Below are 26,907 nucleotides of genomic sequence, written 5' to 3'. Positions count from 1 at the left end.
TTGAATGGACAAGATTATAATAACTAACACATCTATCCTCAATTGAAAGTTAATCTTTCAATGCTAATTCCCATAAATAATAACAACAATAACACAACACAGCTTCACGTTTTATCCCTAGCCGGGTAGTCATAGAGAACGGAGCGCCAAACGCCTCGATTAGTCTGCCAATAAATATAATACAATACAAAGAATTGATTTCATAAAAAATTGTAACGTATCTTTCTTATTATATTATTAAAAATAAAAGAAATAAATCATCTATTATTATTATTTTTATAGAAATATGTTTTTTTTTATTGTAGACTGTATATAGATAAAATTTTCGGTTAGGCTCAATTGAACCGAATGATTGAGTAATGTATGAAGTCAACTAGACATTAGGCGCCTCCCTAATCACCTTTTGCAGTCGCCAAATGTCTATATTATAAAAATATATAAATATGTAATATTATTTATCTGTGTCTGTCGTCGTTTTACTGGGTGCGTTTGATATTGTACGTTGTAATTATGAATATTTTCGTTAATTTTATTGAGTAATATTACTTACAATCAATCACTGTGAGGAATTAAAAAGTGTGATAAGTGAAATCCTTTGGAGGATATTGACCAATGCTGCTGTATACTGAATATGGCTGACGAAAGACTAGTGGTCCTGAATCGTTGTGACAACTTAGGATTCGGATTTTCTTTACTCGGTGAAGCCGGTTTGCCACATATTATTTACGAAATTGAAGAAAATTCTCCTGCAGCTCGTAGTGGTGAGGTAAGGTGGTAATAAAATTTTATTAAAGTTATTATATCTTTTATGTTTTTTGTATTACAATCTTACTTTGAAAATCATATATTTCTAATGAATATCAACAAAAAATCACTTAGACTAAAATATAAGTATCATATTAGTTATAAGTTTATTTGCTTTATTAGGCACTACAAAAATATTAAAATCAAAGTTAAATATTGATTTTTCTCAGTTATAATGACTCAAGCTGTTGATTCCATATAAGTGATATATTAATACGAGTAATTATTCATTAAAATATATGTAGCACATTATTCATTGCTTTCTCTATGCTCTAAAAAATACCATATCTTTTAAGATTGCCTAAATAAATTTAATTTTTGTCTCAGGAAGTTATATTAGATTTTGGTATATTTTGTATTTAGTTATATACACTATGAAATACATGATACACTTTTACTTAAATTTATATTATATATTGAAGCTCATTCTCAGTCATTAAAAATAAAAACATATTGTATATAAATTCATATAGATATTATATGACAGTGACATAAAACTATAGCATTTTCAAGGTAAACAAGTTATTTCTTGTTTTGTATAAAGAAGTTACTATAACTTTTATATAAAAATATTGTTAATTTACTTATGAATATATTAAAGTCATCAATTTGAAATTGTTTTTGTATGTGATTGTTTTCTTAATTTGCTTTTAAATACATAAATATTTTATTTTAATACTACATACATGATCTTGAAGTAACTTGTTTTGTCGAATTGTTGATTACCATGAATAAGAGTGGAGCACCTTTGGAATAATATAAAGTTTACATGACTATATTATTATAGTATACAATTTTATTTATACTTTGTTTCTTTATGGAAAGAATTGAGAAAATATACAAGATATTTTATTTCTTCATTCTTAACTAAATATTAAAATTTACAAAAATTTTTGATTCTAAGTTATATGCAGACTATAACTGTTAGTTTTACAGTTAATTTATTCAGTTATTCCTTTTCCTTAAAAAAAACTATTTGGCTAAGTAGCTTCTTCACACTATTTTTAACCTAGCAGTGCAAGCAAAGAAAGTTATGTATCAAGACATTTTCTTCTTAACTTTCGATCCAAACTTATAACATTTCATGTGTTTGGAACCTCAATTTGGCTCTAATTTATATGTTATTCTGCTTTATTTGCTCACGATTAATTTTGATATTCCATGAAAAAAATAATTGATTTTTAAAAGTATTCCTATACTATATAGTACAACTAAATCTTGTTATGATTGAAAACTTTTACTTGTGCCTTCACCCCCGCGGTCAATTGGAAATAGCTTGATGCTCAAAGTAATTGTGATTGCTAGTACATTGTGTTACAATATAAGTAAAGATGACTATATTTGGCTATAAACACTAAATAATTAGTTTATAATTTTAAACAAATATATAAAATATTATAAAAGATTAACATGTAAAATGTTACTTTCAATTTCCTTTTATCCTTCATAGATTGATAAAAATAATTACTTGACCAAATCTTAAAAAATCTATTTGGTTAGGTATGTATAGTGACCATGTGTTAAGAGTAAAGTGTGTATTTTTGACCACTTTACACTACACACACATTGTGTGTGACACACATTGTATATACATATATTTATCCTAGTAAATTATATTCCATCTAACTCTTTAGTCTATGTTGAAAGATCGACCCGTCATACTACTTGTGAAATGAGAGCAAACCACTTATAAGATGAACAGAATGGAATCCAGAAAACTTTTTTCACTGTTCTTAGGTTTTTGTGTCATATATATATAAATGTTTTGTATAATATATTGATTTTAATTATTGAATTATATAAATATATAAACTAAAAAATCATCATCATATCTGACTTTTAAGAATTTCAGGTTTAAGAATATTAAGACTGTTTATTTTTACTTTGTGACATAATAAAGTTTTCCTTAATATTATACATAAAGATGAAACTAAGTAACTAACATTACAACAACATTGATGACTATATAAAGAAATGTTGAAAGAAATTGTTACAAACCAGAAGCAGTTAAATGTTCTTTAAAAACAAGATAAATACACATCATCTATACTCTTATAAATCATTAGGAAAGGAAGTCTATGTAATTGCAATAAGTGATATGTATCCCCTAATGACAATACTTCACATGAGTTTCCTTCCAATAAGGGTCGTTGCCTACAAGCAACTCGCTTGACACAATTCTATTTTTTTTTTTAGTTTTTTTCACCTATGTATACCCTCTTAGGAGGCCAGTCACCAGTCATGGTTGTGGGTTTGACGCCACACAAAGAAATTTAATATTTATTTATATTTTCATTTTTTTTCGCTCTGGTGTCGAGGCAAAGCGCGGCATTGAGTTTCGCCACTCCACGCCAATTCCTCAGAATTTGGCGGAAAGTTGGAAATAGTGTGTCTCTCTGCCTGTGCAGTACAGGCAGAGTGTGCAAGATACCTACTCTCTTTTACACGAGATTGCATTAACAAAATAATATTGAATATATTGAATTATATTTGTTAAGGTGTGAATTAAATGCATATATAAAATTAGTTGGTAATCATTTGTTTTATAAATATCAACGTAAAAATAACTATTGTGAAACAGTACTTTTAATAGATACAAATTACAATAAATACAAAATATAATACTTACTAATAATAAATTATACTACCAAATTATATATTTCAAAAAATATAGTAACATACACAGCATTTTATTTACACAAACATTTTTTAAAGCTTACAGACACATGACAGATCCACATAAAGAATTCAAAGCTGCATTTTTCTATAAATTTCTAAAATGAAACGTATAAATCACATATTTTAATTGTTTCTCCATTCTTGTATTAGATATTTTATTTAGTGGTTTTCAAACAGCTTTATATGAATTGTTATTGACTGGTGGTTGGGTTATTGTATTGCATTGTTATGTATTAAAAATATACTTTGAGCTTTCGTACGTTTATCTATAAACGCACGACACACTATCTACGAATCTACGCGCGCCCGCTTAAGCGCTTTCGATTTTAAACGAATTTTCGAACTCATTAGTTGTGTCAATCAAGTGAGACAGTGTCAAGTAGATTATCATAACTCTTTGATCTTAATCAACATAATTTAAATTATGGATTACTGTTATATCCAGTATTGTAAGCTTCGATAGACCACAACTTGACTGCATTTTGTATTAGTATATTGTTTATTTTCATATATATCTATTTTATACTTTTTAATCATGGAAGAGGATTTTTTGATCCACCTCTACTTCCAAATTTGCTCATTTTAATAAGTTTATAAATATTATTTATATGTTATATTTATATAATTCTTTATTAAAATAAATTTTCACAAGAAAGCACAAGAACCATTACCATAATCTTTGCAAAGAAAAAAAATCCTATATTAGGTATAAGATTTTATTAATTACAAAATTATTTTTCATAGAACAAAGATATATGAGAATAGGGTACTCATTACTGCACATGCACATACACACTAAAGAAATATAAAAATGTATGCAAAGGCGATCTTATAGCTCCAGGCAATCTTTTACAGACAACTTTTAATAAAGAAAGGATTTCTTTATAGAAAAAGGAATAAGAGAACGGTTCAGGGCATATGAATAAGAATAAAAATTATGAAAACTATTCATACGCTTTTAAAAAAATACACTTGTATATACTTGTATAGATAAACTAGCGGCCCGCTCGCGGTTTCACCCGCGTGAACTATGTTATTATTAATTTCCGTCTCCATGACTACGTCCTAGTGACGTCTATGCCAAATTTGAGACTCCTAGCATTTGTAGTAACGAAGTTTCATACAAACTTATGACCCCAAAAACAACCCCTTAGAAATCGAATATTGCACCTACGTCCTATAAGTAACTCCTATGCAAAATTTGAGATTCCTAGCACTTGTAGTTTCTGAGATTTCGTGATGAGTGAGTGACCTTTCGATTTTTTATATATAGATAAGAATATAAATTAGATTTTTACGAAATACATATATATGTGTATAGTAGCGGTTTGGCCCTGATTGCGTAAAAGACAGACAGACAGACAGACAGAGTTACTTTCGAATTTATAATATAGGTATGGATTAAATACAATAAATGTTAGTACATTATAATACGTGGTGTTGAAGGTTAGTATTGAATTTCATTACTAATTAAGACAGTAGATAATCAGCAAAAATATTATACAATTTATATATCAAAGAACATTTCTACTATTTGAAATGTCGGACAGATAGCGGAAATTCGTTTACAGGTCGATGATTTCCTTCCCCTTGGCTTTTGCAGGAAATTGGCTGGATGTCTTATTAAGACCCAATATTGTTTAATTAGGAAGATTTTTTAAATTATCATATGCATCTTCTATTTACGTAATTACGAAATTTAAACGCACTATATCCGTCCTGGCCTGTTATGCCAGGAGTACTACGAATGATTAATTATTATAAATATATAGTGTGTAACGTAACTAACATTTTTCCTACCTTTAGCGACGCACGAATTTATGGTAAAATAAAAGTACGAAATATATGATTGTTTCCAGCTTTTATCCCTTTCATCTTCCAATTGTATTTTCTTGGGTTAGAGTTGGTTTATTAGACTTAGGCCCCGTTTATAAATAAGATATTTAAAAAAAAACTTGATTAAAATTTTAAATACTTATCTTACCACAAAACAATACGTACAATCTACCAGTATGCGTGTACTATGAAAACTATAGTTAATAAATATTTTAAAAGTTAATGCCTTTTATTTTGCTATGCTGCTGTAATATTTATTTAACATAAGTACCTACTAAACAAAGTAACTGACATACTTATAGAATAGTATATTTAGATATGTTTGTTTTTTCTATATGTAATAGTATTTACATTATATCTATATTATTTTTAATATTTTAGAATAAATTATTTTATAACAGCATAACTTTGAACTTGGAAGTAGAAAGAGAAAACTTCTAATAGCTGATAGTGCGTAGGCTTTTGATGTACGAGTACTCGAGTAGTGGGCGTTTAGCACGGTAGGCGTTCGAGAACTCTCGTCCAGTATTTGTATGTAATTTAACTCGCACATCATATATGTCAAGCTTTATAAATAACTTATTGTAATCAACTTATTTTGTTCATGCTAATGAACGGCAATCTGGGAACCTGGGAACCTAGCGTTAAGATGTAAATATATAATCATGAAAATATTAAACGTTTTAGTCCGCCGAGGGGGAAGCGAATCCACGACCGTCGCGTTTAAAGTCACATGCTTGTGAACTCGCGCCACCACTGCCTCGGAAGACGTTTTATAGCACTACATAAATACATATATTTAATTAATATTATTCGTACACATTTTTTAAATCGTGCTTATAATATAATACAATATTTTTAAATCAATATTTTTGTAAAGAAACGTCGTATCACAATAACGTATAAATTTACAGACAGATTGAAAGAAAGCCAAGATAGAGCTATTATATTTATAACGTAGATGATAAAGATACAGGCGAAGCGCGACGTTGAGTTCCGCCAATGCACACAATGCCTCGAGAATTCGGCAAAAAAATAAAGAAAATGGGCAACGAAAGTGTCTTGAAGGGAACGGAGTGTTCTTAGGATTTCTTTGCCTATCCTGCTGTGTGTTGGATACAGCGAGAAGACAAACATTATAATAAATAGTATTATAAATATCAAGTGTCCTAAACATTGGATTGTAATATGATAGTAATAAAAAGTAAATAAGCTGCTTGAAAATAGGTTAGCTCACCACAGAGGACATTAAATATTGACACGGCGTGCACTAAAGCAACCTTACTGAAATTCATGGTCAATATCGAGGAAAAGCACTTTACCGAGCCGTCCCGTGCTTTGAGGCCAGGTGGGCCGCCAGCTAATTCCTATTTCCTGCACCCTTATATAGCAGTTTGATTTAATTTATCTCCTAAGCTTGCTCCATTAGCGCTCCCCTACTACAGTCGTTTGATAACAGCCGACAGCTACGGGCGCGGCGTGCGCTCGTGCTCGCTGACCGCAGCACTAGTGCGCTCTACTTTATATTTGTTATAATAAAATACTTGCTTCGATGCGTTCGGATTCAATTTTAGTGTATTATATTTTTAATTATTTGTGATGAAAATATTAAACTTTATGAACGACTTGGATGTCCTAGATCAGTTGTGGATTGTCTACAGTGAATCATTAAATCAAGAGGAAGTTGTGATATGTATGACTGTTTATGTCCTTAATGAAGTTGTGTGAATTATTGATAAATTGAAGCTTTGTGTAGTACGTGCAATGATACACATGTTTCTTTTAACCTTATACTTTTATATGTATAGTGTAAACAAATATAGTAGTACCTTCAAAATATAGTATAGTGCCAGCCAGTGTGATAAACTACATGAAAGTAAGCTGAGTTTTCTAATAATAACCAGCGAATTTAGTTTTTAAAAAAAAATAAAGCTTAAAGATTTGTTATCTTTATTCACGATAAGATAAACAATTAAGAAAGTTCATTCTACAATATTTTGCTATTGTTGTTGTTGCCTTAAAGAGATTTAAATTGGATTTCTTTCAAGTTCTCTTGAATCATTAGGTGCTGCTACCGGTTTTAAATACGGGTGCAGAATTGAATAGCGACCGACACAAGTAATTACTCTTTTGAAATTCTTTATATGAGGTTAAACGTTTCAACAAAATGTCATAATAGTTTGAAACTTGAAACATTTTTATATTTATAAAAAGTATTATATATTAACATAATTAGTATAATGTATTTTTAACATTACAAACATAAACAACTATAAAATTGTTATCTTATCTATTTATCTAATTTTGAGACTTTTGATGAAAACAACACTTGCAATAATTGGCACTCTACCAGTGCTCGTCTTAATTTGTATATTTCAAACACAAACACGTTGCACATCTCGGTGTAATTAGAGTAATTATAAATATCAAATAAATTGTTACATTTCTTAAAATATACAATTATATTTCTATTTATTTATATTAGTATTTGGTTTTGTTTTGGTAATGATTATACAATAATTTGTATATATTGTTGTTGACGCGACTTTCGCCAGTCAGCTTACCTCAAATATTTGGCGGAAACATGGAAACGGAGTATCTTAACACTAGGTTCCCTCTGACTACTCTACTACATGCGGCATACAGCGTAAAGCTAAAAAAAACAAATTAAGATACAAAAGTTTAGCCATTTAGTAAAAGCTAACTGCCTACCTATTTAATAACCAAAGCAAATCTAATTAATTACATTACCTTAGTATAAATTACCAATTTTTATTGATAACAAAAATTTCATATCACATATTGAATATTACTACACTCAAGAGACATAATAAACCTTGAAGCTGATTTTTCGTTGCAATATAAATAAATGGCCGCACGTTCAATTACAGGTTGAGGCGGGAGACGTATTGCTCAAGGTTAATGGGACTGATGTGAACCGGTTCACAACCAAAGAAGGTAAGGAATTTACCATTTATCACCCATGACACTTACATGTGTGCCCCGAATAACTGTTAATGACTAATTAATGATTAATGATATCATCATTTTTTAGAACCTAGCGTATAATAATACTTAATATAATATTTGTAATAGAGTATACGTATAGAATATCTTACCTTAAATCTATATAAGCAACAGTGTAACTTGCGACTTGTTTCTTAACTGTAGTTTAAACTTACTCGTGTTTATAACGAAATTTCAGTTCATTATTATTATTATGAACTGAAATTTCGTTCAACTTAAACTATTTATCATTGTTACTGTATCTTTTATAAATATATTTCGCATAAAATTTATATTGCAAATTTATATTCCATTATAAATATTCGTTTGACTGTTGGATACTATCTATGAAATATTAGAGTTAATTCAACGATCGCGTTATGGGCGACCGCTTGAACCGCACTCCGCACCCAGCACGCAATCGTGTAATTCACTTTTAACACTCAACTCTACAAGTTAATTCACTTCTGTCTGAAGGGATTTTATAAAAGAGTTTAATATTTTCTTTTTCAATAACAATTTTTATTCTTAGGTCAACCATAAAACTTATGATAATTTCTACCAAGGAAAGCAAACGAATCATATAGGATTGTTCATTCTAAATTTAAAAAGTCATAGATAACTTATTTTAAATGTTTTCACCCAAAAAGTTAAATTATGTTTCAGTATTAAAATGTTTGCGACTTTCGTCAGATCCAGTTACATTACGACTAAAAAAGGGTGAGTTTATCAGTAAAATAGCCAATATAACTTTTAATACCGTCTATTATTTACTGTGTGGGCAGAACTATGACGTTCAATACAAGCTCTGTGGTTTCCAGTAATAAAATTCGTATATCCCCGAGTGGGTCGGTTGAGTTTGCGAAATAAGTCGCTACAAATAAGAGTGGCGATATCCCGAGCAAATTTATAGGTGACTCTCGGGATTCAATCCTGTACCTGTAACCTTACCCAAGGAATATCTTATAACGTATAGTAATAATGCTTGTTTTTCGTGAAATTAATTATTTAATGATTTAGTAGAACATTTGTATAGTACAAGTGAAAGGGATGTCATGCATCTTAGAACAATAATTGATTATTATCGACAGAAACATGTGAAATAATATTTTTAGGGTTATTTTTTCATCATTACTATGTCTGATAACGCGGTTTTGCAGACCCACAGATCAAAGCAAATGTGAGGCGTTATCTGTCCGGCGCAGCGGAACATCGTACTAGCGGACCGCAGCGTACGAAACACGATAAGTGAGCATTCTTTGTCAATTTTTTATACTGAACCTACACTTATAATTGGTGTTGCTTATTGCTTTGCTATATACGTTACATAACTAGAGTTAGACATTAAGATTTACAACATATTTTTTTAAAACATTTTTATATTTGTACGTCTTCCCTCGGATATCCTCAAGTTTTATATTTAGCCGCACCTTATTTTGGGTGTAATCGTATACCGACCCTCCTAAACTTTGACAGCTGATATCCGACTGCGATAAACGATAGACGGCACCATATGTGTCGCAGACGGTCCACCCTCGCCCCGTACTTTTAACGAGCACCTAACATTGGAGAAAGCCATTTGACAGTTATCATTGTTGTACGAAATGTTATATAATATGTATTAATTGTATTTTTTTTAATTTGTTTATCTATCCCCACTTGCGACCTTCATTAGGTACATCGTACTGAATATATTTATGTAAATAAATGAAAGAACACTAATTATGTATGGTATTTTGGTCTAATGTTAATATTATTACTACAGTTACGAATATTACCTTTATGTATAGTAACTTGGCATTGTGATTATTGATTAATAACGATTTTGGAAGGTCAAATATATAAACGTTACATTAAGTTAGATTGTTTATCCTCAGAAATTTCTGGACAAGGGTGTGCCTGTAACGCGACGGTTGTGGGTTCGATCCCCACTCGAGGAAGTGAAATATTTATTTACGTTTATATTTCCATTTCTTCGCTCTGGTGTCGAGGCAAAGCGCGGCGTTGAGTCCTGCCACTCAACACGCAATGTCTCCAGAATTCCGCAGAAAATGGAGAACGGAGTGTCTTAACTCTATATTCCCTCTGCCTACCCTGCTGTGTGCGGGATACAGCGTGAAGCTAAAAAAAAAGAAAAAATAATAATTATCAATCATATCAAAAGTCAGTTTTTTATGTTACTTCCTTATTAGAGAATTTAGAATTTCATATGAAAGATTTATATAGACAGTAGATAGTAGACCGATTATAGAATACGTGTTTGTACTAAAATGGAGAGTGAAGTGATATCGTTTACTTTATAAGGCATATGTAATAGATTGTCTCTAACTCTTGATAGATTTATAAACCCACTGACCAAGCTACTATAATAATTATGAATCTATGAAATGGAACAATCACGTGCACAAAGTTGAATCGTTAACCTTACGAGTACTTCGAATGCTTATAAAATATTTAGAATAAGTCAGATGCCTGCGATTGATTCGCTTGCTTTGGTTCGTGGATATCGGAATGTTACAATTCTAGCTCCGCGCTTTTTTCTCGAACTTACAATAGCTAAATAATTTATATTACAAAAAACAATAAGAATATATGTAAGTACTTATAAGAAGTAATAACATGACCTTTAATGTCACACAATTGCACCATATATTGATATACATAAATTATATGATTATTAATGAATCGGTTCAGGCTTTACGGAAGTACCTTTCATACATACACATTTACTTAAATGAAATGAAAATTAAACATGTTTATATAGACATTCATTGATAGGATATGTTATGTTGTTTTAGGTTAAAAACAATCTGTGTACTTACAAAAGTAAGTTCAGCTGTTTGTGTGAAAGAGTAACATACAATATGAGAATGATAATTATAATATTCTGTTTCCTATTGTTTTAGATTATGTATTGTATGAAAATACTTAATAACATAGAATTTCATAAAATAATAGCTTTGTATTCAATTTGGTTCACGTTGTATCCCGCACATAGCTGGGTAAATAGAGGGAACCTGGGAGACATGCCTTTCCCCTATAGAACACTTCTGTACTACACTACCCACTTCCGCCGAATTCTTGAGGCAGTGCGTGTTGACTGGTGGAAGTCAACGCCGCGCTTTGCCTCGTTACCATAGCGAGGAAATGACAGTAATCTGACATAAAAAGCTCGTTTAAGTTAATTTACAATTTATATATTATGAACTGACGCGTAAGCCATTTCAATTTAATTAAAAGGTCAAAAATGCTATCTATCGTCGGCCACTGGCATTTTGTAAGACATAAATCGTACTTAGATCGGGATCGCCGCCATCGAGCAACTCGAACAGCAACTCATCTAGCAACTCGTCGAGCAACGGGTCCGGAGTACAGTCGGGCGAGAGTTGCGAGGCTTTGTTGGCGGAGGAGAGGCGGCCTCGCGTCAATCAACCCAAGTTCGAGGCTTATATGATGACTGGCGATCTGATACTCAACTTGTCGAGAGTTGAACATCCACATCACAATCACCATGCGCCTACACACAGAACACATTATCACAGGTGAAAATATTAGAAAAAAACATTAAAATATGTGTTTGTATAATATTATTTAAGTTTAATTTATTTATTAGAGGCCAATCGTGTCGTAATGGGAAACATTTTGACTACATGCGATGATTGTGGGTTCGATCCCAACTTGAGGATATTATTTTTTTCCTGTCCTCGTTGTGGTATAACAAAGCATTCCAACACTGAATACGCTATTATATTTAAGTAGATAATAAATAATAATATATAATAACATTTATATTAAACTAATGAATAATACATTTTCTCTAGATATAATTCAACACCTGCCTCCCCAAGTGAAACTCGGCTGGCGGCTCGAGTGGAATTATCGCAACGGCACAATTCTTCGCCTGATACGGGCCTAGTTGGTGATCATGCCAGTAAAATGTACATATATCTATCTTATTAATTCTACCTTTCGCTACAACAAGTTATTATTGCTCGCTTTCCAGATGAAATCTAGATATACGTGAATTGAAGTTAGCTAAACATATATAGATATGTTTTGTTTTATATTATTTTCGTCGGTTCCAGACAAGGAAAAAATAACATTAACAGATAACTACTAATAACAACGTTGTAATACATATTTTTATATTATAACATTTTTTTTATTATACATAACTGAATCCAAAAATTACGGACTTTAAAAAAAAACGTATGTGACACGCAATCGCGCCAATAATATTTACTAGAAACCTTAACTAAATACATTTCACAGTCTCTTTATCGCTTAGTGGGCGTAAAATTTTTACATTTTTTTAATATTAGCTAAAATATTACGCGGCGGTAGTATAATACTACATATAAATCTGGTGGAGTAGGGCAAACAAACAAATAGAATTTAGACTGTTAAAGTTAGGATCCTGATAGCTACTTACATCTAGTGCCCTAGAAGTAGTGGTATTTATACAAATAGTATTTATACAACACTACTTATAAAATTATTTTATTCACCATCGATGAATACGTATATATACGTAATAACAGAGGTCTTATAATTTTGACGTGTGTATCTGTGACATCGTAGCTCAAAACAAATGAACTGATTTTGATTTAGTTTTCTTTGAAAGGTGAAAATGGATAGTGTTGTCAGTCATGATTCATGAAAATTTGTAAAGCGTTCATATAAAGATTATCAGTTTTTAATTATCAATTATTTTCCAGGTTTAATTCTCAACCAGCGTCTCCCGCGGGAGGGGCGACTTCGGAGGTAGCGACACGCACACAGCATATAGTAAGAACCTCTAGATCTGAAGATCATTTACAGGTAAATAAATTTAAGTTTTTTAAATAATGTAATTAGTTTATATTAAGAAATTTTGGAAATATTTTATTAAAATTTTTGTTCCATAAAAAAACTATAACTTAAGTTTTGCTCTTAACATGTAAACATATTTTTCTTTCCTAAAGTGTTGACTTATGTCAACCTTTGAAAAATATGAAATAACCTTTTTAGCCTTTTCTTTTAGAACTCGGCTTTGTGCTTTATCTTTTTATCAGAGCAAGAAAATAAAAGAAAATCGTACCTCCGAGTGGGAATCAAATACTTCACCGTTGTGTTTAGTACCATCGTTTTGGCCATATGATCCTTAACATACTGGCTCAAAACGAATTTCTGTAAATTAAAATTTTGTGACATATCACATTCAGCCAAGCTTTTCTTCAGTTATTATAGTTGGCTTCATATTTACTTAAGAGAAGATATTATAACAGAATAAATAAAAGTGATAGCTGATATCTCATAATTTACAATATTAAATAAAGTAATCATTATATAACAAGTTATTTACTGCATTCTTAATGAGTTGTAAAATTTATAATTATCAGATATTTTGATGATAATATTTGCACGGTAAATATTTTGTCATTAAGAATCGAATGTGCGACGCTCGACGCTATTTACAACGCAAATTACAATAAACACAAAAATTTGGTCTAAGTCAATATTTAAAAATATTGGTACTCATAGCATACTAAGTAATTTATCCATACCTATATTATAAATTCGAAAGTAACTCTGTCTGTCTGTCTGTCTTTTACGCAATCAGGGCCAAACCGCTAATTTAATTGTGATAAAATACTCATATAGAGATACTTGAGGGTCCCGGGATGAACATAGGATACTTTTTTTTTCTCATATTTGTAATATTTTCGTTATATACCAATATATTAAAATAATTAATTTGACAAGGAATTTATTCCGCCATGTTAATAACAATCGTCGCTACGCGTTGCTAAGCAACGGCTTGCAAAGTTTGCTGTTTTAAGAAAACGTCACCCAAAGTGAGTTTGCTTAATGCATACATGGCGCGCGCAGATATAGATTTGTATACATTAACAAAAATTAGATGATTTCTATAATTTGATATTCATCCTTATGAAAATAAATATAATAGTCACTTTTAGCATTTCATCTAGATGGAAATTATAGTTTACTGTATAACATTCTAATAAATAATTAAGATGTGACTGATTCCAAATGACCTAGCCTTCGGGCGGCATAGAATGAGTATGACCGACGCGAACGGGCAGATGACTTTGATGATTTTGTAAATTTTTATAGATCTTCGAATTACTATTATTTTTTATGTAATTATTTGCTGCTTATAATTAATTTATCTCAGTTCGGTTATCTATACCGATGTTATACACTTAAAATATCGTAATTTTAATCATTTGAGATTTAATTTAATATTGTTCGCAAAAATTATTAATTATTTAATATAGAAAAATGTTTAGTACGCGCGCACAGCAAACTTGTTTTTTTTTTAAATTAAGAATTTCCTTTAGTTACTTTTACTTCTTTTGTTTGTTCATTTCGGTTACTCAGATATTTTTTCTAATAATAAATCTCCACTTATTATTATTTTTTAACTTATTTTAATTATTTAGGCTTATATTTTCGCGGGCGTAGCCGCGTCCGGGCCCACTAGTATAATTATATATAACAATTTGGGCCTTGAAGAAATTTGTGTCTTCTGTTTAAGCATCCCTCCAAAATGTATCTTTATTGGAGGAACCTGGTTCATTTCAACCTTTAGAATAGCATATCAAGCCTAATGCTTTGTAGTGACTGACCTTCTGGTCCCACATAGGGCTATAATGTAGACTTGAATCATTATCGCAATATTTCGAAAATTGAGAAACGAAATGTCTTACTTTCACACCAGGCTTCCTCTGCCTACTGCTGTACTTGGGATACATTGTGAAGCTAAAAAACTATTAAAAAATAATAAGCAATGCTCCACTACAGACTGGCAGAAGGTATTAAAACTGCACCAAGTTTCAGAAGGAGTCGTCGCTCAGCGCCGTGGCGGTGGACATGGAGGAGGACGTGACATCGTCGCTCAACACGCTGCTGGACGCGCGCCCCGACTCAGCCACGCCCGCGCACCCCGCGCACCCCCCGCGGGACGACTCCGAGCGGGACAGGTCGTGGTTTTTTGACATGTAGTTTGTTTGTAAAAGACTAAAAAATGTAGAATAGAATCTCCCCGAACACCCCGCGTGATGACTCCGATCGTGGTTGTGGCAGGTCGTGGTCTTTTGACATGTTTATAAGGGATTAAAAATGTAGAATTGATAGTCTTTATATTAAGTTCCCTCTGTCTGCTCTATATAGAAAAAGAATGGAGCAGCTGAACAAATGTAGTCAAAATAATACACTAATTCGATTTGGAAATGTGAAAATAATATTATAAGATACAAACAAAAATTATAAGGACATTTTTTTTACATCAGGATCGTGTGGACATACAACGCGCCGGTGTCACAGTGCAATGGCTCCGCGGCCACCTCCAACTCTACCTCCATATCGGATGGCATGTCGCAACGGTAAAATATTTTATTACTAAGTACTAGAGGGCGTCGCGGCGCACGGTTGTGAGTTCGATCCCCACTCGACGAAGTGAAATATTTATTTACGTTTATATTTCCATTTCTACGCTCTGGTGTCGAGGCAAAGCGCAGCGTTGAGTTCTGCCTGTCAACACGCAATGCCTTCAGAATTCAGCAGAAAATGGGGAACGCTAGGTTCCCTCTGCCTACCCTGCTGTATGCGGGATACAGCGTGAAGCTGATTTTTAAGTACTAGAGGAGTTGCTATGTATATTGTAGGTAGCAGATTTGCTTTTAGATATTTTCATTATTTTCTTCCTTAGTAAATAATACGCAAAAACTCGGAAAATGTGTCTTTAACTGTAACAAACAAACAAACTGTAACAAAACGCAACTTCAGTGTTAAAATAAAACAATTGGTGTTTCCAGGTCGTCGTCGCCGCTATCGCCCACGTCGGCATCGTGGTCGGCGCTGTCGCCGCGTGCCACGCCGCCGCACCGCGCCGCGCTTCAGCCACACCACCACCGCCCACTTAATGGTATATATATTTATCACTTTTTTTTAGCTTCACGATGTATTCGACACATATTAGTGTAAACAGAGGGAATCCGTGAATCAAGTTTTAAGTCACTCTGTTCTAATTAAATCACTTCCGTTCCCCACTTTCCGCCGCAGGCATTGAGAGTTCAGTCGGGGAATTCTTTCCTGCCTCTGCCGTTTGAGGTAGTAGCCCCTCTGAAAGTATGAAATATTTCATTTCCTCGAGAAGGAATAGAACCGATAAACTGTCGCGCTTACAATCGCACTCTTATCCCCACCACGAGAGGCCTCGTACATCTTTTTACTTTTAAATCTTTATTCCACATCTAGCACGTGCCTACCCGGCACGGAGAATATAGGGTTTAAACCAGACTGTAAATTAAATATCTTAAGATCCATATTCAATTATTTTATCTATAATATTTTTTTATTATCGTTTTCAGGTGATATGAGCTTATCGGAAGCTGTATCAAATATCTCTAGTCCAGATTACCAAGATCAAGACGACATGTTCGATACCGGAAGAGAATGTCCCAGAATGGAACTCTCGGACCCATCGGACTCCGATTCTACTATATTAGTATCAGAACCTTGCCACAAACGTGCAAAATCTAATTCGACCTACTCTGACCACGGTAGTGATGTAACTCTCAATGGAGACAGTAAAGACTATAGAATAGTGATACAAGTGAAAGGACCAGAGAAAAACGCAACGAACGATAATGTAAATAATAATAATAATAGTAGTAACTATGCACAAAATGGTAAAGAGAATGGACACAACTCACCCGAGAATCAGGGTTATCAGGTAAATCAACCTAATATATGGTAACATTTTTTGGTGATTTGAGCATTACTTCAGTAAAGTAACAAAAAATACATACAAAAAAAATCGTAACTGATTGATGTTTGTACATGGTATATATTAAAACATGAAAGTAATTCAGAAGAAAGGATTAAATCTAAATTTAATAATATAATATCCAAATTATATAATTCAGAAGAAAGAATCGGAAAAGAAATCAAACCCACAACCGTCGCGTTTACAGTCACAAGCTTGTGCACCGGCTACAGTGTTTTTAGAAATAGAAATATTACATACAAATAATATATTGGATAAATTTAACAGCATTTTCAGGAATTATGCAGCGGTTCGGACGCTGGCTCCGATGAGGGCTCGGACGGAGATTCTCTTCACTCTTTCCACTACAGCCCTAAGGCTGTGGACATACCTTCCGCTGAACGTCTCGCCAAACGATTGTACCACCTTGACGGGTTCAAGAAATCGGATGTCTCGAGGCATTTGAGTAAAAAGTTGGTGGTACTTTTAAATATGTAAATTATCCTAAGTTTAGCATCAGTATATATTTTTTATTTATATACAGATATATGCCTAGATAGTTTAGATGAACAATACTTAATAATACTATTCACTGTGTATTACCAATTCTATAAAGTGGAAATCGAACCTTCAACCATAAGTTGTACAGAACACAGTACAGTTGATGATAGTGTACGAGGCGAAAGAGATAGAGAGCGTCGGTTCTCCCTGACTACGCCAACGATTACCTTACGTACGAGGAACTAAGTACATTAGGTATGTATATGTTTTATTGGCAATCAAGCCGATTGCCAATAAAAACCAGTTTAGGCCACGCAGGTTATGTTACACCTACATAATACTATGAACACTTGAATAAATGCTAAACTCAACTTAGAACTCGCAGACTAAATTGTAATATTTTGTTCCAGCAATGAATTCTCGCGAGCCGTAGCAGAAGAATACGTAAAGCATTTCGAATTCAGTGGAGCGACGTTGGACGAGGCTCTACGGGCGTTCCTAGCTCGATTCGCTCTAAGTGGCGAGACTCAAGAACGCGAGCGAGTACTAGTGCACTTTTCCAGACGATACTTGGAATGTAATCCTGGAGCGTTTAATTCGCAAGGTTAGTAATTTTTATTTTGGGGAATATTATGTCTGTATTTTGATTTGTTTTGTGTTGTTCACGTCTTGTAATTTATTCTCCTACCATGTATCATTTATAAAAAATAAATTCCATTATAACATAACAGATGCCTGTAGATTTTTATAGCGGAATTCTAAGCTGCATTGATGATTTTATTGTGTGTAATATAGCGATCGAATTCCCTTATAATAAATATCGATTTACATTCGGAAAATAATTAGTTTTATTTGCTCGCTCTAGTAACAACGCAATATTTATAAATATAATATATTAATATTTTATTATATAATATTTTAACATTTTTAAATATATTTTAGACGCAGTACACACACTAACATGTGCAATAATGTTGTTAAACACGGACCTACACGGCTGCGGCAGTGGCACATTCCGACGTATGTCTTGTGCGGAGTTCATAGAAAACCTGGCTGATCTCAATGATGGTGACAATTTCCCAAGAGACACGCTCAAGCATTTGTACCATGCGATACGTAATACTCCGTTGCAGTGGGCTCTGTGAGTTTATTGTATTTAAATTTAGTTAGTAGTAAGCTTTAGCTACCTTTGCCTATAGCGTTCGTTTTTTAATTACAAAAAGTAAAGCATAAAGGCGGTAAGTGGGATCGGAAGTTTCTTAACACTAGGTTTCCAGTTTCCCTCTGCCTACCCTGCTATTGCTATAAAATAGTTAACTGCCAAACTATAAGATATAAAATTTTCTTTTTATATAATGTTAACCTTAGTAACTAAATTCTGAAACTAATGTAACAAGCACCTAAGAAATTTTAATTTACCAATTGATTGTTTAGCGACTCAAAATGACTTTTTACATATAGCTAATGTATATACAATATGGTGGTATGGTATGGTTCTTTGATTATGGCGTTCCGAGTGTGCCAATTAAGCACAATACAATATATACTCGCATATATGATTCTGAGAAATTTCTCCGGCTTTTTCGTCGCTTAAAAATACTAATTAAACCCTTCAATTTTCTTCTCCCAGGGATGTAGAAGCGGCTCCCGCTGCTGAAGCTCGTCCGGCAGCGCCTGTTGGCAGCAACCCGTTCCTCGACCTCCCCGACCAGAGCCGAGCCGTCGAATACAAGAAGGGATATGTTATGAGAAAATGTTGTTACGACGCTAATGGGAAAAAGAGTAAGCCTTGTGTATAAAGCCACGCGATACTATTTCTAGTGTTTTACTATTATATTTTATTTTTCTACACTTTTAAAATCATATAGTACAAACTGAAAATTTCTGTGTTTGTTTATATAGCACGATAAAATAAATGGCTGATTGGACTTTAAGAAATACAAAAATGAAGATTTTCTAAGAGACATTTTACAATAATAAAATGTATGTAATATAAATAAGACTATTGGTTGCGCAGGGGCAGAATCGTGCGACTATAAGCACAGATATAATGTATGTATTATAAGATGTGAAATTTATGAGTGCAACATTTTTTTTTTTATTTATAGCCCCATTCGGACGTCGTGGATGGAAAATGTTTTATTGCACTTTGCGTGATCTAGTTCTGTATCTGCACAAAGATGAGCACGGATTCCGAAGGAGTCAAATGTCGGATAATTTGCACAACGCTATTAGGTATATCTATTTTTATTTATAATCTACGTAGGTCGGCAAGTTATTGTTTTTGTATATATTATCGTTGAATATAAACTAAATGAGATCGTCGTGGCGCAGTGGAACAGGATCTGACTTTTGAAACACGAGGCTTGTAGATTCGATACCTACTCGTGGCAATGATTACATATTTTTACATTTGTCCGCTCTGGTAGACAAAGGGCTGCTGTAAGTTTCACTAATCAACACATTGCCTCAAATGGCACCGTAAGTGGCAAACGGATACTGTATAAGTAATAGAAAAATATATGTATTGATCATTAAAAAATAATTGTACCATCTTTTTCTCAGAATACATCACGCATTGGCAACTAAAGCAACTGACTACACAAAGAAACAACATGTGTTCAGACTACAAACAGCTGATCAAGCTGAATATTTATTTCAAACAAGGTGAGAATATATGATTTTATATATTTGTTGTTATTTCTTTTAATTTTACCTTATCCCTACAGACACACGTTATGTTTCTTTTGTTAACATTTCCTAAATTATTACCTATATACAAAAAGCTTATACCTTAACATAATAAATATGATATATAAGTATATAAATATATCCTTAAAGAAGCCCAGCCATTGCTTTAAGTTGCATACTTCACTATACTAATATAATTTAAAACTATATTAATAAATAAAATAACCAACATTCAACACTTTTTTCCCTCCAAGCGTTCCTACATGTATTTGTATATTTTAGTGATTCAAAAGAGCTATGTTCCTGGGTGGAAACGATAAACTTTGTCTGTGCCGCGTACTCCGCTCCGCCGCTGGCCGGCGCCGTCGGTTCGCAGCGCAAGTTCCAGCGCCCGCTACTGCCCTGCACACACACTAAATTGTCTATGGTAATTATTATTTTTATTTACATATTATATGTATAGATAACGTTTTTTTAAAAAAAATTAAAGTTTTTATTATATTTCTCCATAGAGGCCACAAAATTAATTGTAAGCGCATAATATTTTCGTCATAGCTCGATAAGAACATATACCTTAGTAGTCATATTTGGATGGTTTCCGAGAGGCTCAGGTTCGAGTCCCATTTTTCTAGGTTTTCTAAAAAAAAGCTGGCATTGTAAGTAATATTAATTTTTCCAGCGAGAGCAGCTAGCTGAGCACGAAGAGCGCGTGGCGCGGCTCGAGGAGGAGCTGGCGGCGTTGCGCCACGCCCGCGACCACCCGCACGCACACCGCGACAAAGACCACTACCTCGTGCACGAGGTAAACGTGTCCTATATTCAATTTATGAATACTTGTAGTGAAGATATATATCTTACACACAACTATTCTATATATTTACTTACCTATATTGAATCAATATACTAAAAAAAATGAGGTCGTTTTGAAAAAATGAGGCGCAGTGTACAGGGGGATAGCATAACACTTGAAAAAAAAAAACAATACGTAGTTATTGCGCTCAAATTGAGGCAATTGTGACGCACTGATATACGATCCTTACTGTAAACGCAAATCCGGAGAATAGAAAAGAATGAAATACTTTCCCCCTAGGAAATGAATTTCCTTGCTCGGGTAACAAGACAAAGTTTAATGATGAATTCTGTCACTCAACTCAAAATTTCTCGTAAATTGGTGAATGGAATATTAGCATTAGACATTACTACTATCTTTGAAATGCAGCGTGAAACAAAAAATATGTAAACAATAACAATACGTAAATTCCATTATTTCCAGATAAAGAGGTACCGCACATACGCGTACGTGATGCGAACGCGTGGGGGAGGCGCGGGCGCGGAGGAGAGCGCGCCGGCGCTGCCCGAGCGCCACGCCAACCCTCCCTGACGCGCCATGGCCCTGTTCGCCGCCTGCGTGCTCTGATGCTACGACACCCGCGCTGACCCCTAGATCGTAACCCCCTAATGAACCCCTTGTCCTGTTGGAAAAACGAAAACGTTCAATTGTGTTATATATAGGTACAATTTCACATCTTCTACTGTGAAGTTGATTGTATAAATACAGTGATTGAAGCTGTCGTGGCGAGGCGCTGGCCCGACTATAGTGGTTTCGATTCTCTGTCGGGTAAATAAAATATTTTCATTTCCTCGTTCTGGCTACAAAAGCATATTTTCTTCCGTCATTCAACACGCAATTCTCTAAAATTTCTCTATCCGGTTCGTGGAGAACAGAGTGTCTTAACACTAGATTGCAGTTACAATAAAGACACAAGGCATGTGTAATTGCTACCTATATATTACATTGAAGCAAAAAAAATGGTTCCCTTAGCTCCTTAGACTATTGTAGTGCACAAGTGAACCGTATGTATCAGGCGAGGCGAGGTGGTCCGCGCGGCGAGCTAGTGAAAAATACTTGACTATGTGAATTATTCTATATAATACTTTTTTATTATTACGCCTTGAGAACTTCTTTTTCTCATTCCTTATACCCAGCCTTAGTCAGTGATATAAAATGCGTCGCTCGAGTGATAAGCGAATGATTGAAACCAAAGTGTCACAGTCAACACCCACCTTATATTAAAATACTACATTGTTAAATTTCGGTAAGTTAACTAAAATTCCACTAAAAGGTGAACTAGTTCATGGACTTAATTGGTACTAACTAACTAAACTACATTTAATATCACTTATTGTTAATTCTCAATTGTACAGGTACTATGATATAGACTATCTGGATGTAATTATATTCAAAACCAACACATTTTCGTCAAACGTTATCACCAAAAGTATAGCTATATTATTGATTATTATATAATTTCATCTAGATATATCTATATTTTTTAAAGGATGATAAATTACCTCGTATTAAGAAATTAACACTAATAAGACTTGAATGTAGAACAAAACTCTAATAAGTGATATCTCTAGGAAAAGAAGCAAGAGGACACCCATAAACTACGCCACACGTTAAAAGGGGTGGAGGGGGTCGGTGAAGTATGAAATTGTGTGACAAGGGATCTAGGGTGTAGTATGGATGAAGGGATGATGGGGTTCTAAATTTCATGAGTCTTTCGACTTCCAAGTGTTAAAACATAATATATATGTTTGAAAATACACCACAGAACCCACAAAATAAACAATGATTTCAGACTTGGTAGAGTGAGGGGACAAATGTGACAAGCTAGAGGAGCTGAGGATGGTCAAAAAAAATTAAAATGTCATGATTTGTGTGATGTAATTTATGGATGGCTTCTAATTGAAATTAAGAATAATTATAATAGTTTATACAATATATTATTTGTTTTAGGCATAGAACATAGACAGGTTCTGTTTTCTAAGCCCCAGTTCTTCTCAGTCTTATCTGAAGATGAAAATTTAAGTACTATTCAAATCAAGTTTGGTCCAAAGTCCTTGCTGCAGATTTTTTTATAAAATTTTGTATCTATATTAAAAAATATTTTGCTGATATCTATGGTCTGTGATCATGATGAGCCATTATATATCTGTCACTTTAGTAAAGTTTAAATACAGAAATAGGTTAAACTAAACTGTTTATAGTGGTTACATTATGCCAAGATAGAACACCATGCATTTTTCATTGTTGATTTTATTTTTATTTTTTTATGATCTTGACAGTTTTTCACTTTACCACATCATGAGTTTTATAAAACAACAATTTGTGTTATTTCTATGTCATTATATTAGTTCACATATACATATAACTTCTCTAATAGTTAAAATAAGATAATATCATTGTTAAAAAGTAAATATATTTAATATTTAAATTGAATACATTTAAAAAATAGAATATAAAAAATAGATTATACATAGACAGTTACAAATAGTATGTAATAAATAAACATGATAGGTTGCCAGAATTTAAATCTACGATAAAACAACTTTGGATATAAAAAAATGTTTTGTACTTATACCTAGATACACATATATAAATGTATATGTACATGAAATGGTTTTGTTATAACTTGGAATTGAAATGGCAATTTATTGTTAGTATCTCGTATTCACATTATCTTCTCCCTAGAATTTGTTTTAATTATGATAAAAATTAGATAATTTCAAAGTATAGTATATGATTCTTTTTACTATTTCTCATAGAATATATATGTGAATGCGAGATAATGTCATCAGCCTGATGTAGTGTGATATAACTTGTATAATATCATTAAACTCAGCCATAAGACTGAATGCGATACTCATGCCACATTCCATTGGTACATAACATTTTCGGTAGATGCACGACATCACAATACTTTTATTAGTAAATAATTAGTGTTTAATCATTATTACATAACTGACAGTACACACATTTATAATATGCAACGTTTTATAAAATTTGTAGTTGTAATTCCAATATATCACTATAATTCAACTATGTTTATTAACTAATATTGTAAAAAAATGTACTAAAAATGTAAAAGAACTAGTCAACATACATAGCAATTGGGTAAATTGATTTTAAGTATGTCATAATATTTAAGTTTCAATTAAAGATGTTTATATGTAGCAAACATTAAAAAGAAGTATGATCGTATATATTACATACTAATATTCGGATTGAAAGGGGTTGTGATATTATATTTTGAGTACTGTTAGTAATGTATGTGTGATTAATGGTCAGTACAGATTAATTTTACAGTCATCTAGTCCTGTCTTCCTTAACAAAATGCTTTGAAAGTTTTATATAAATAAAAATTAAACAAAAATTATGATTAGAGCTGGTTTGTTACTGCTGGTTTATTTAAAAACATTGAAGTTCACTAGAAATGTAAGGGAATGCGGATATGAATAATTTAATGTGCTTAAAAGCAAGTATTATTAATTTAAAGCTATGCCTAGTATAAAAATATTGGCCCCACTATATTGATACACTTCACATATTTGTATGTAATTATGAATGATTCCAACGTGATGTATAAAAATGTATCTATAAATGGTAATTCACACATAAAGCTTATTATTTGATGTCAAAATTGTAATCTCAATTAGATATCATAATTAAAAAAATTATAATGAATCTCAAAATAAATATGTGAATTATAAATTTAAATAATTTCACAGTTTATATTTTAAATATGATAATGAAGGCAGTGAAAACTACACTTTGTGTGGCAAACTCGGCTCCTGTGACTGTTAGTGATTATGGGTTTGTATAGTCTTGAATTTCTGGTTTCATTCATAATTACTCTTATTTACTACGATTTCATTGTAGGGTAGCAAGAAACTTAAATAACAATGTGTTTTGAATATAGTTTTGTATATGATATGATTTTATAATTAAAAATTAGTTCTAAAAATGTAAATTTTATAATTTGAAGAATGCATAAAATGATGTAGTTCAGTATTGACATTAAGATAAAGGTTATATGCTTTAACTGATTTCTCTCTATATAAATTGCATCATTTGCTTTTTGTGTGAAAATTATTTATCATTCCATGTTTGTTTATTAGATGCTTGAAAAGAAACGAAATTCTCTAGTGATGATTGTTTTAGTTGTTATTTGTTTAGTTATATATTAATTCTTCATCATATATTTTTTTTATATATTCTTTGACTTTGGCTGAATTTATAACAGTAATGTAAATAGATTTTTAAGTATTGAGACTGATAAGTGAAGTTATTTATTTATATAAATCAACCAGTGTCAAATGTTGGGGCTCTTATGACTTAAGCGTCTAGAATATCAGATGCAACATAAAAATGTATCATAATTAAAAATATATATGGTACAATAATAATAATTATTGTTTAAAAAAATGTATACACTAAACTATTGTTTTTCTTATGAAATAATCTTTTTAAATTAAGCTTTATTTATATACTAATTTGTTTTTATGATTACTATCAATTTTGCAGCAATGGTGATCATTCTCTATAATACACTTTATTTGATTTTTATTTAATTTTTTTCATTCTATATATCTTCATATCACATATATACTTTATTTTTGGTAAAAGCGAGTTAAACTTGTATGTAGCAATGAATACTGAAGATAACATTTACTAATAACTGTAATAATATAATGCCTTAAACATATTGTGATGGCAACAACAGTATAAAATGCATTGTCATATTATACTTAAATAAATCATTGTTTTTTTTGAATTTTTTTTTATAAGTTATTTTTTATGATTAACTAAAATGTATAATTTAGTTAGTTTTATTTTGTTTTAAATAAACTGTTTGCCTTGAGCTTGTGAAATTATGTGTGCTTTTTTTATATGACTAAAATATATTTTAACTTATTTTAATATTTATAAAATTAACAAAATATTTACATATTCAATTAAAACTTACTGAACAGGAGATTTTTTCACGATTCAATAAGAACGCATAATCATATCCATTAATATATATCTATTTATATTTATCAATCGATTATACATATATGATAGGTAATGTATTACTTTCAACTTAGAATAATTTTGATACCGGTTGTTGGTCCTATTCCCGTGAAGAACAATGCTTTAGTCTTAGGTGTTTTTAAAAGTGTTAATTTATATACCGAGGAGTGTAAAATCTTTAGAAACATACTAAAACTTGAACACAACTTTTGTAAAAAACATATAAGAATTTAGATTTAGCTCAATAAAAATGTATGGCTTAATTGGCTAATATGCTTGGATGACTTAATATATGCCCAATAAATGCAGTTTGAGTAGAATTTTTTATATTTTTAAAACTATAGGGCTTTACTTTTATGAAATTGTAACTTAAGAGACACTAGAAAAAAATATCCTGACGCCTTTGTTCAGTGCTTTTGTTTTTTCAATAAAATTAAAATTATAATTCAGTTTGTTTCAGAGAAAAATTAAGATATCTCAGGATGGATATACATGATATAGAATCAAATCAACTTGTAATGGCCTCACTCACGTACATCCTTTTCACGAGAATAGGTCTAATTACCAATATATAGGGTTACATATTTATTATTTATATAAACTTTTGATCGAAATCTACAAACTAAATTATTTTTTTCATTGTTACATAAAAAATATTACTTATTATGTTTTTTTTTAATAAAAACATATTTAGGAATTCATTCTTAAAACTGACTACTTGATCATGACTGCATTAAAATAAATCCTTTTTTCCATGTAA

At 31.9% G+C, this 26,907-nt stretch overlaps 1 protein-coding gene across 7 annotated transcripts; it reads left to right on the top strand.

Moving 5' to 3' along the window:
• Positions 1–371: 371 nt before the first annotated feature.
• Positions 372–26,907, top strand: LOC146530757 (PH and SEC7 domain-containing protein-like). Of its 7 annotated transcripts, XR_014878838.1 has the most exons (21): positions 372–766; positions 8,211–8,277; positions 8,992–9,045; positions 9,486–9,573; positions 11,625–11,867; positions 12,147–12,263; positions 13,044–13,146; positions 15,163–15,314; positions 15,621–15,713; positions 16,146–16,255; positions 16,701–17,065; positions 17,387–17,571; positions 18,010–18,203; positions 18,542–18,740; positions 19,230–19,381; positions 19,708–19,834; positions 20,165–20,266; positions 20,573–20,717; positions 20,970–21,092; positions 21,564–22,386; positions 23,091–26,907. XR_014878838.1 is itself a non-coding variant. In XM_085198925.1 (20 exons), the coding sequence occupies exons 1-20, from the start codon at positions 632–634 to the stop codon at positions 21,669–21,671; spliced, it is 2,853 nt and encodes a 950-aa protein (XP_085055051.1). In that variant the 5' UTR covers positions 372–631; the 3' UTR covers positions 21,672–26,907. The 7 variants fall into 7 exon arrangements, 6 of the variants coding, with proteins under 6 accessions (XP_085055051.1, XP_085055050.1, XP_085055049.1 ...); XM_085198925.1 differs by having other exon boundaries at positions 15,172–15,314; positions 21,564–26,907; XM_085198924.1 differs by having other exon boundaries at positions 15,169–15,311; positions 21,564–26,907.

The sequence above is a fragment of the Heliconius melpomene genome, chromosome 16, assembly GCF_056956725.1.
Source record: "Heliconius melpomene rosina isolate 202511_hmr_F chromosome 16, ASM5695672v1, whole genome shotgun sequence".
NCBI classification, from domain to species: Eukaryota; Metazoa; Arthropoda; class Insecta; order Lepidoptera; family Nymphalidae; genus Heliconius; species Heliconius melpomene.
The sequence above is the reverse complement of the archived record's forward strand: the minus strand, read 5'-3'. Positions and strand labels throughout refer to the sequence as shown.

Excerpts from the sequence above, each read along its gene's own strand:
- LOC146530757 (XM_085198921.1), top strand. The coding sequence starts at position 632 with ATGGCTGACGAAAGACTAGTGGTCCTGAATCGTTGTGACAACTTAGGA. Across the intron at positions 20,718-20,969 it reads CACACACTAAATTGTCTATG|CGAGAGCAGCTAGCTGAGCA; the intron begins GTAATTATTATT and ends TAATTTTTCCAG. Across the intron at positions 21,093-21,563 it reads ACCACTACCTCGTGCACGAG|ATAAAGAGGTACCGCACATA; the intron begins GTAAACGTGTCC and ends CATTATTTCCAG.